This window comes from Pseudoliparis swirei, chromosome 5 (assembly GCF_029220125.1).
Source record: "Pseudoliparis swirei isolate HS2019 ecotype Mariana Trench chromosome 5, NWPU_hadal_v1, whole genome shotgun sequence".
Taxonomy (NCBI): domain Eukaryota; kingdom Metazoa; phylum Chordata; class Actinopteri; order Perciformes; family Liparidae; genus Pseudoliparis; species Pseudoliparis swirei.
The window spans coordinates 559,203-570,206 of NC_079392.1; the positions used below are offsets into that span (position 1 = coordinate 559,203).

General features: G+C 48.1%; 2 protein-coding genes across 2 annotated transcripts; both read right to left on the bottom strand.

Annotated features, from left to right (window-relative positions):
* Nucleotides 1-793: 793 nt before the first annotated feature.
* LOC130194105 (small conductance calcium-activated potassium channel protein 2-like) lies at nucleotides 794-5,445 on the bottom strand. The gene is made up of 2 exons (XM_056414997.1): nucleotides 5,233-5,445; nucleotides 794-1,072 (listed from the first exon to the last, which is right to left on the bottom strand). Exons 1-2 carry the CDS (start codon nucleotides 5,284-5,286, stop codon nucleotides 794-796), a joined length of 333 nt encoding a protein of 110 aa, XP_056270972.1. The 5' UTR covers nucleotides 5,287-5,445.
* On the bottom strand, nucleotides 5,269-10,660 carry LOC130193881 (small conductance calcium-activated potassium channel protein 3-like). Its single transcript, XM_056414687.1, has 9 exons — nucleotides 10,509-10,660; nucleotides 9,216-10,379; nucleotides 8,579-9,022; nucleotides 8,273-8,368; nucleotides 7,520-7,932; nucleotides 7,115-7,256; nucleotides 6,925-7,035; nucleotides 6,063-6,194; nucleotides 5,269-5,302 (listed from the first exon to the last, which is right to left on the bottom strand). Exons 2-8 carry the CDS (start codon nucleotides 10,254-10,256, stop codon nucleotides 6,063-6,065), a joined length of 2,379 nt encoding a protein of 792 aa, XP_056270662.1. The 5' UTR covers nucleotides 10,257-10,379; nucleotides 10,509-10,660; the 3' UTR covers nucleotides 5,269-5,302.
* Nucleotides 10,661-11,004: the final 344 nt, after the last annotated feature.

Consider the following 11,004-nt stretch of genomic DNA (forward strand, 5'->3'; position numbering starts at 1 on the left):
ACAGTTTCATCTTATCACCTATCCTTCTCTCCTCACTCTCCAAAATATCTCTCTCTCTCTAAACTCTCCAAACTCTCAACCAACAACCCACATGTTGAATGGAGCCTGAGGGGTTTATATTGCTGTCAAACCTCCCGGCAAAATCTGAACCACTTCCCGAAGCAGTCACGTGGTACAGCCGGGCAGCGAGGCTTCGGACGTCATCATTTTTGGCTCCTCCCCTAAATGAAGCAAGCCTAACCCTTGATACGCGCTTCGAGGAAACGCCCCCTCCATTACTCGACACACGCTTCGAAGCGTCGGCACATCTCGTAACAACACTAATATATATATATATATTCACTTTAAACTGCAGAACAACATTGTCCTAATAAAACAATAAAAATAACTCTTAGATGTTTGGGAAAACTTCTGTGAACAACGAGTTCATGAGAGACACAGCAGGGACAGCCCCTCCTGAGAGGACCCTCACTGAGCTGCTTATGGGTCCAGGACCTGGTCCAGGTCCAGCAGGAGAGGAGAACAAGGATGAGCTCATTTAATCCCATATTTGATTCACACGTACATTTTAATTCTCCATATAGCTTAAAAATTATCTTCCATATATCTCTGGAGTGACTTGAGATACATCTGTGAACCCAGAGGAGAGAAGGAAATGAAGAGACACCACTCTTCCCTCCTCCTCCTCCTCCTCCTCCTCCTCCTCCTCCTCCTCCTCCTCCTCCTCCTGAGCGACGGGGCGGAGGACCTCCTCCTCCTCCTCCTCCTGAGCGACGGGGCGGAGGAGCTCCGGCTACGAGCGGAGCGGCGCCTCCGGCCCGGGGCAGAGCTGCCCGGACGGCACGGAGCAGCACTCGGAGCTCAGGGAGGACGACAGGAAGTGGACGCGACACGCCAAGTCGTCCAGGAAGTCCTTCTGCAGCTTGGTGATGGCCTGAGACAGAACGGCGGGCAGCGACCGCACGCCGAGCAGGACGGAGTCCAGCTTCTGCTCCAGAGCCACGGTCCTCCGGTCCAGATCCTCACTGCGGTGCTGGAGCTCCAGAACCAGGTCGTACATCATGTTCTGGGTCTAGAACAGGAAGGAGAGACACAGACTTTATGTCATGTTCTGGGTCTAGAACAGGAAGGAGAGAGACAGACTTTACGTCATGTTCTGGGTCTGCAACAGGAAGGAGAGAGACGGACTTTACGTCATGTTCTGGGTCTAGAACAGGAAGGAGAGAGACAGACTTTACGTCATGTTCTGGGTCTAGAACAGGAAGGAGAGAGACAGACTTTACGTCATGTTCTGGGTCTGCAACAGGAAGGAGAGAGACGGACTTTACGTCATGTTCTGGGTCTAGAACAGGAAGGAGAGAGACAGACTTTACGTCATGTTCTGGGTCTAGAACAGGAAGGAGAGAGACAGACTTTATGTCATGTTCTGGGTCTAGAACAGGAAGGAGAGAGACAGACTTTACGTCATGTTCTGGGTCTGCAACAGGAAGGAGAGAGACAGACTTTACGTCATGTTCTGGGTCTGCAACAGGAAGGAGAGAGACGGACTTTACGTCATGTTCTGGGTCTGCAACAGGAAGGAGAGAGACGGACTTTACGTCATGTTCTGGGTCTAGAACAGGAAGGAGAGAGACAGACTTTATGTCATGTTCTGGGTCTAGAACAGGAAGGAGAGAGACAGACTTTATGTCATGTTCTGGGTCTAGAACAGGAAGGAGAGAGACAGACTTTACGTCATGTTCTGGGTCTAGAACAGGAAGTAGAGACAGACTTTACGTCATGTTCTGGGTCTAGAACAGGAAGGAGAGAGACAGACTTTACGTCATGTTCTGGGTCTAGAACAGGAAGGAGAGAGACAGACTTTACGTCATGTTCTGGGTCTAGAACAGGAAGTAGAGACAGACTTTACGTCATGTTCTGGGTCTAGAACAGGAAGGAGAGAGACAGACTTTACGTCATGTTCTGGGTCTAGAACAGGAAGGAGAGAGACAGACTTTACGTCATGTTCTGGGTCTAGAACAGGAAGTAGAGACAGACTTTACGTCATGTTCTGGGTCTAGAACAGGAAGGAGAGAGACAGACTTTACGTCATGTTCTGGGTCTAGAACAGGAAGGAGAGAGACAGACTTTACGTCATGTTCTGGGTCTAGAACAGGAAGGAGAGACGGACTTTACGTCATGTTCTGGGTCTAGAACAGGAAGGAGAGAGACAGACTTTACGTCATGTTCTGGGTCTAGAACAGGAAGGAGAGAGACAGACTTTACGTCATGTTCTGGGTCTAGAACAGGAAGTAGAGACAGACTTTACGTCATGTTCTGGGTCTAGAACAGGAAGGAGAGAGACAGACTTTACGTCATGTTCTGGGTCTAGAACAGGAAGTAGAGACAGACTTACGTCATGTTCTGGGTCTAGAACAACATGAGAGAGACTTCGTCAGTGTTCTGGGTCTAGAACCTAAAGGAGACATGAGACCTTCACTCATGTTCTGGGTCTAGAACAGAACTTCTCACGTCACATGGACTCTCAGAACAGGAAGGAGAGACTCACACACCTAGACCTTCTCACTCACACATGATTCTCCTCACACATGATGACTTCTCACTCACACACGAGACCTTCTCACTCACACATGATGAGACCTTCTCACTCACACACGAGACCTTCTCACTTCATGAGACCTTCACTCACACATGAAACCTTCACTCACACATGATGAGACCTTCACTCACACATGAGACCTTCTCACTCACACATGATGAGACCTCACTCACACATGATGAAACCTTCTCACTCACACATGATGAAACCTTCACTCACACATGAGACCTTCACTCACACATGAGACCTTCTCACTCACACATGATGAGACCTTCACTCACACATGAGACCTTCTCACTCACACATGAGACCTTCTCACTCACACATGAGACCTTCTCACTCACACATGATGAAACCTTCTCACTCACACATGAGACCTTCTCACACATGAGACCTTCTCACTCACACATGATGAAACCTTCTCACTCACACATGATGAGACCTTCTCACTCACACATGAGACCTTCTCACTCATACATGAGACCTTCACTCACACATGATGAAACCTTCTCACTCACACATGATGAGACCTCCTCACTCACACATGATGAAACCTTCTCACTCACACATGATGAAACCTTCTCACTCACACATGATGAGACCTCCTCACTCACACATGATGAGACCTTCTCACTCACACATGAGACCTTCACTCACACATGAGACCTTCTCACTCACACATGATGAGACCTTCTCACTCACACATGAGACCTTCTCACTCACATGAGACCTTCTCACTCACACATGATGAAACCTTCTCACTCACACATGAGACCTTCACTCACACATGAGACCTTCTCACTCACACATGAGACCTTCACTCACACATGAGACCTTCTCACTCATACATGAGACCTTCACTCACACATGATGAAACCTTCTCACTCACACATGATGAGACCTCCTCACTCACACATGATGAGACCTTCTCACTCACACATGATGAAACCTTCTCACTCACACATGAGACCTTCTCACTCACACATGATGAAACCTTCTCACTCACACATGAGACCTTCACACATGATGAAACCTTCTCACTCACACATGATGAGACCTCCTCACTCACACATGATGAAACCTTCTCACTCACACATGAGACCTTCTCACTCACACATGATGAGACCTTCTCACTCATACATGAGACCTTCTCACTCACACATGATGAAACCTTCTCACTCACACATGAGACCTTCTCACTCACATGAGACCTTCTCACTCACACATGATGAAACCTTCTCACTCACACATGAGACCTTCACTCACACATGAGACCTTCTCACTCACACATGATGAAACCTTCTCACTCACACATGAGACCTTCACTCACACATGAGACCTTCTCACTCACACATGAGACCTTCTCACTCACACATGAGACCTTCTCACTCACACATGAGACCTTCACTCACACGAGACCTTCTCACTCACACATTAAACTTCTCACTCACATGATGAGACCTCCTCACTCACACATGATGAAACCTTCTCACTCACACATGATGAAACCTTCTCACTCACACATGAGACCTTCTCACTCACACATGAGACCTTCTCACTCACACATGATGAAACCTTCTCACTCACACATGAGACCTTCACTCACACATGAGACCTTCTCACTCACACATGATGAAACCTTCTCACTCACACATGATGAGACCTCCTCACTCACACATGATGAAACCTTCTCACTCACACATGAGACCTTCACTCACACATGAGACCTTCTCACTCACACATGATGAAACCTTCTCACTCACACATGAGACCTTCTCACTCACACATGATGAAACCTTCTCACTCACACATGATGAAACCTTCTCACTCACACATGAGACCTTCACTCACACATGAGACCTTCTCACTCACACATGATGAGACCTCCTCACTCACACATGATGAAACCTTCTCACTCACACATGAGACCTTCACTCACACATGAGACCTTCTCACTCACACATGATGAAACCTTCTCACACCTTCACTCACACATGAGACCTTCTCACTCACACATGAGACCTTCACTCACACATGAGACCTTCTCACTCACACATGATGAAACCTTCTCACTCACACATGATGAGACCTTCTCACTCACACATGAGACCTTCTCACTCACACATGAGACCTTCTCACTCACACATGAGACCTTCTCACTCACACATGATGAAACCTTCTCACTCACACATGAGACCTTCTCACTCACACATGATGAAACCTTCTCACTCACACATGATGAGACCTCCTCACTCACACATGATGAAACCTTCTCACTCACACATGAGACCTTCTCACTCACACATGATGAGACCTTCACTCACACATGATGAAACCTTCTCACTCACACATGAGACCTTCTCATGAGAACTTCTCACTCACACATGAGACCTTCTCACTCACACATGAGACCTTCTCACTCACACATGAGAACTTCTCACTCACACATGAGACCTTCACTCACACATGAGACCTTCTCACTCACACATGATGATACCTCCTCACTCACACATGAGACCTTCTCACTCACACATGAAACCTCACTCACACATGAGAACTTCTCACTCACACATGAGACCTTCACTCACACATGAGACCTTCTCACTCACACATTAAACTTCTCACTCACACACCTTGGCCACGTCCGCCACCGTGTGGGCCTGGTCTGCCAGCTTCCTCTGCTCCATCTTCACTCGTCTCAGCCTGAGAGGACAAAGTCAAGTTTGTTTTGATAAATGACTGGTTCTATACTGGTGGAGGACTGGTTCTATTCTAGTGGAGGACTGGTTCTATACTGGTGGAGGACTGGTTCTATTCTAGTGGAGGACTGGTTCTATACTGGTGGAGGACTGGTTCTATTCTAGTGGAGGACTGGTTCTATTCTAGTGGAGGACTGGTTCTATTCTAGTGGAGGACTGGTTCTATTCTAGTGTAGGACTGGTTCTATACTGGTGTAGGACTGGTTCTATTCTAGTGGAGGACTGGTTCTATACTGGTGGAGGACTGGTTCTATTCTAGTGGAGGACTGGTTCTATACTGGTGGAGGACTGGTTCTATTCTAGTGGAGGACTGGTTCTATACTGGTGGAGGACTGGTTCTATACTGGTGGAGGACTGGTTCTATTCTAGTGGAGGACTGGTTCTATACTGGTGGAGGACTGGTTCTATACTGGTGGAGGACTGGTTCTATACTGGTGGAGGACTGGTTCTATTCTAGTGGAGGACTGGTTCTATACTGGTGGAGGACTGGTTCTATACTGGTGGAGGACTGGTTCTATACTGGTGGAGGACTGGTTCTATTCTAGTGGATGACTGGTTCTATACTGGTGGAGGACTGGTTCTATACTGGTGGAGGACTGGTTCTATACTGGTGGAAGACTGGTTCTATACTGGTGGATGACTGGTTTCAGACCTACTGGTGGATGACTGGTTTCAGACCTACTGGTGGATGACTGGTTTCAGACCTACTGGTGGATGGCTTTCAGAAACTTCCTCTGATGGTGTCTAACTTTGGAGCGATCCACCTTCTTGACCAGCTTGGTGTTTTTGTAGATGAGCCACGTCTCCCTCAACACGTTGGCTGCTGTGTTCTTCACCTGAGGACATTATACTTATAATATAGTCACATAATAATATCATATAAGCATACTTATTATATAATAATATAATATAAGCATACTTATAATATAATCACATAATAATATCATATATGCATACTTATAATATAATCATACTTATAATATCATATTATACTTATAATACAATAATCACATAATAATATCATATAATTATACTTACAATAATATCATATAATTATACTTATAATGTAATAATATCATACTTATAATGTAATAATATAATATCTTATAATCATACTTATAATATAATAATATCATATAATTATAATGTAATAATATCATAAAATCATACTTATAATGTAATAATATAATATCTTATAATCATACTTATAATATAATAATATCATATAATTATAATGTAATAATATCATAAAATCATACTTATAATGTAATAATATAATATCTTATAATCATACTTAGAATATAATAATATCATATAATTATAATGTAATAATATCATAAAATCATACTTATAATGTAATAATATAATATCTTTTAATCATACTTATAATACAATCATATAATAATATCATATGATTAGACTTAGAATGTAATCACATAATATCTTATAATCATACTAATAAAGTAATCACAGGTGTAGAAGAGGGGCTTATTGTTTCCTCGTATCAGAAGATGAACTGAAACTGTGTGAAACAAAAAGGTAAACAGCTGTGACCGCGGCGCCCACCTCCTTGTAGAGCTGCGTGTCCATTATGAAGTTGTGGACGTGCTTCTCGGCTCTGGTGAGTTCTGACTTTCTTGCGACGACGGCGACCACCAGCGCGGTGCAGCCGGCGCCCTGAGGAACACGCCGCCTTCATCATGATGTCACGAGAACAGCATTCTGGACCGCCCCCCCCACGCGGCGCAGGGCTCACCATGATCCCCGTCAGCAGACACACCCCCTTCCCGCAGTAGGTGTGAGGGACCATGTCCCCGTAGCCGATGGACAGGAAGGTGATGGAGATGAGCCACATGGCTCCCAGGAAGGTGCTGGTGACCTCCTGAGCATCGTGGTACCTGTGGACACATGACCTGAGCTCACTGGACCCAACCCTGAAGTGACACTGAGGACACTTTCACAGATTCATCCACCTTGTAAATATCTAGAGTGAAGCATAAACGTGTGATATTGAAGCAATGCAATTGGCTCCCAATGAGGAATAAGAGCTTAAACACTGCAGTGGGTCAAAGTCTGACGTAGCAGGACATGGAGGTCCTCCCGTCCAGCCCTTCAGCTATGTGCGTAGTGGTTGGTTAAGGGAAGGAGGAGCTGGGTTTACCTCTCGCAGACTCGCACGGTCCACGCCGCGATGATCCAGCAGGACACGCTGAAGACCAGCAGCACGGTGCCGGGGCAGATGGTCATCAGGGTCTTCATCACGAAGCGCGTGTCGAAGCTGATCTTGTTGAGCGCCCCGATGCTGCAGGTCGAGGCGTCCGTGAACAGCTTGCTGTGCAGCAGCATGACCCGGCCGATGAGGTAGAGGCGCAGGAACATGGGCACGGAGAGGATGATGTCGATGTCGGTGTCCGCCGCCGTGTAGCTGAAGGCCAGCCGGGCGGTCCAGGTGAACACGTACTGGCCCGGGATGGGATGGATGGCACAGATGAGCAGCTCAAAGGCCACGAAGAGGATCCGCTCCAAGGTCATGGCTATCCTCCAGTCGTCGGCTCCGTTGTCCACCATGAAGAGCTGTGGAGGGGCGAGGAGCGTCTCAAGGCCACGGGACTCAGAGGAAGAGCAATGTTCACGCTGTGTTACAGCATGAAGGAGTGAACCGACTGGTTCAGCAGTCACACGGAGAAGCTTTGTTATTCCAACTGAGCCAATAGATCTTCTGCACACCTTCAAACAATATGGAGTTAAACATATTCATGGTGACATTTAGGATGCAATACAAGTCAAATTGGCCGGTTTGCCCAGTCAGAGTCCTCAGGAGACCCTGGTAGTGGCTTCTAGGTTCTGTCGGTTCTCTAGGGTAGAATAAGCTCAAGGGAACCGAGGACTACGGGTATGCTTGGAGATCACTTACCTGGATCTCTCTTGCATGGTACATCACAATGAGTCCAAGAAGGAGAGCAGTGGAGATGCTGATGAGGCCTTTCAGGACATACGAGCACATGGATTCCTACAAACAATGGAGACCACATGGCCATGAGGAGTGGCCACCAAGACGGACCCAACGACAAGAGAGGAGGAAGGCTTTGGGGTTCTGTTGTGAGAAGTCAGGGTTCAATGAGTCTAGTGACGTTTGGATTAGTTCCTGCTGTCGGGCTCATGTGTGTGTGTGTGTGAACCTACTTCATGAAGCCAGTGGCTCTGAGGAGGCTGTCAGTACCTTGCTGTAGAGCCCTCTGGACAGCTCAGTCTCGATGACCATCACGATGATGCCGAACATCCCGCAGACCAAGGCGTAGTCACTCAGCTGCTTGCGCTTCCCAAAGAGAGCTTTCCTCTGGCCCAGCCGGTAGCTGATGTCCTTGGTCTTCTTCTGTGGTGCGCTGCCTTCCTCTCTGGCCTCGTTCTCACTGTTGGCCTTACTGGAGTCCTCTCTGCTGACCTTGGAGAAGGCGTCCTCGAGGACGGCACTGTGCAGAAGCTGCAGAGGCTGTTGACCCGAGTGCAGATCCGCCAGACTGGATCTCAGATGATGCTCGTGGCCGCTCGGCGGGCGCACGGCGTCCCCGTTGGCGATGTCTCCGGCGTCCGAGGCGGAGGAGGAAGGTGGAGGAAGGTGTTTGTGGAGGGAGAGTCTGGATCTACTGAGGAGCTGAGGGTTCGTCTGCAGAGGAAGGTAAGACTCGATTAATCACACTGGTTCCTGACAGACTGGGGTCATGTCTGACGTGTTTAAGGAAGTTGAGTTACAATGCTGACGTGACAAAAACATCCCCATAGGATTTGATACATGGGGGGGGGGGGGTTACCTCCCGCCACAAGTCAGGAAGAAGCAGCATCCACAGGAGATTGGGTACCTGGCTCTGCCGCTGTCTGGCTCTCTTTGTCCCGACGTCCTGGTTCTCCAGCGAGCTGCAGAAGGACTGGAGGCTGGTGTTGCTGGCCGGAGGCGACGGCCTCTGCGCCCGCGGGGTCAGAGGGTTGCAGGGGAGATGTCGACACTTGAGGACGACGGAGGGGTCTCCGGGGGACCTGCAGGTCGGGTCCGCGCTCATGGAGTCTGCTTTCTGACCAACCAACAGCGGCTCTTTGCCAAACAGCTCCCTCCAGTTGAAGTCTGCAGGCGGAGGCTGCCGGTGGAGCTTCGGATTGGTCTCAACGCACTGGATGGAGTTCAGAGGAATGTTGAGTAAAGTTGCCTGGTTGCCGTCTTTCAGTTGGAAATGATTGCACGGCTGCTGTTGGAAGAGCTTCCTCTGACACTCCTGGTCACTGCAGTGCAGCAGGAAGTCCTCCGGGGGAAGGCTCGGCTTCAGGAGGTCCCTGTGGTTGGCTGGCTGCGGTAACACCTGGCAGGTGCTTTGGGGGAGGGGCTGAGTGTGTGGCGACGACGGAAGGCTTTTCTTGTTCGCGGCTCTGGAGAGACAGTCCTGCTGGACTCGTTTAGCTAGAGGATGAAGAGTCGAGGCCGTTGGCGGTTGGTGAGCATCCGGACAGGAACAGCCACATCGGTCACGCTGCGCCGGGCGTCCCACGCTGGAGCCGGCCGCCTCCGCTGGCGGAGACTCTCCTCCCACACCGCTCACCTGGCCGCAGAGCAGCAGCCAGTCCTGGTCACTCAGCTGGGAGAGGGTCAGGTTTCTGGGGTTCATTGGCGACGTCTGGACCGAGTCTCGTGGTGGACTGACTCCAATAGACCTCTGGCAGGGCGAGGACGACGCGCCGCACAGACTCGTCTCTTGCGGGGAGGAAGATGCTTCCCCAGAGGTACCCGAGCATCGATCACGCATCCCGTCAGGAGCTTTGGTGGCCGGACCTCCTGAGGGGGCGTGGCCCCCATCGGCCGTGGAGTCGAGACGCCGCGTTGCGTTGGTGGGTTTGACCAGAATCAGCCTCATGGCATCACTGCAGGGCTGGAAGGAGACAGCACTCAGTCACGGCTTCACAGGAAGATGACGTGCAGCAAACGTCCTGAATCCATCGCCTCGTGTTTTTCTCTTTTGTCCAGAAAGAATCTTCAGCTGGACGGCGGTGACGAAGAAGAAGAGAAGCGTCTTAAACTCTGAGGACCTTTAAAGATGTTTCACAGACACCACAGAAAGAGTTGTATCCGTCTTTAGAAATAACGAGTTCTCATTAAAAAGACTCACGACTGTCGAGTCGAGACAAATCCATCAGTTGTAAAATCAGTGGTGCTCTCAGGTCGTCCAGCTGCTTGTGATTCTGTCAAAAGCAGATGTTTCCCCGCTTAGCGCTCTGGAAATCTCAAAGAATTAACATTCTATATTCTATTTGAGGAAAGAAATTCAATATGTAAAAATATTAGTGTTATTGTTCCAGAGTTTTAATTAAATGATCCATCAAGGTTTAAGGAGGTCATTTGGTTTCACGTCTTTTTGGCATATTTTTCTGACACATTTACACAATTTTTTAACCACTGAAAAGTGCAGAGTTATAAATATTGTTTTATCACAGATGACAACTGATCTACATTGACTGCTTCAGCCCAAAAAGATCAATAAAAAGGTAGAACGTAATAATTAAATAAACATAAGGACATGAGATCAGATGAAGGACAGGAGGAAGCTGTCATAGTTCATCTTAACAAGCTTCACAACTAAGGCTTCATTTTATAAACAATTATCA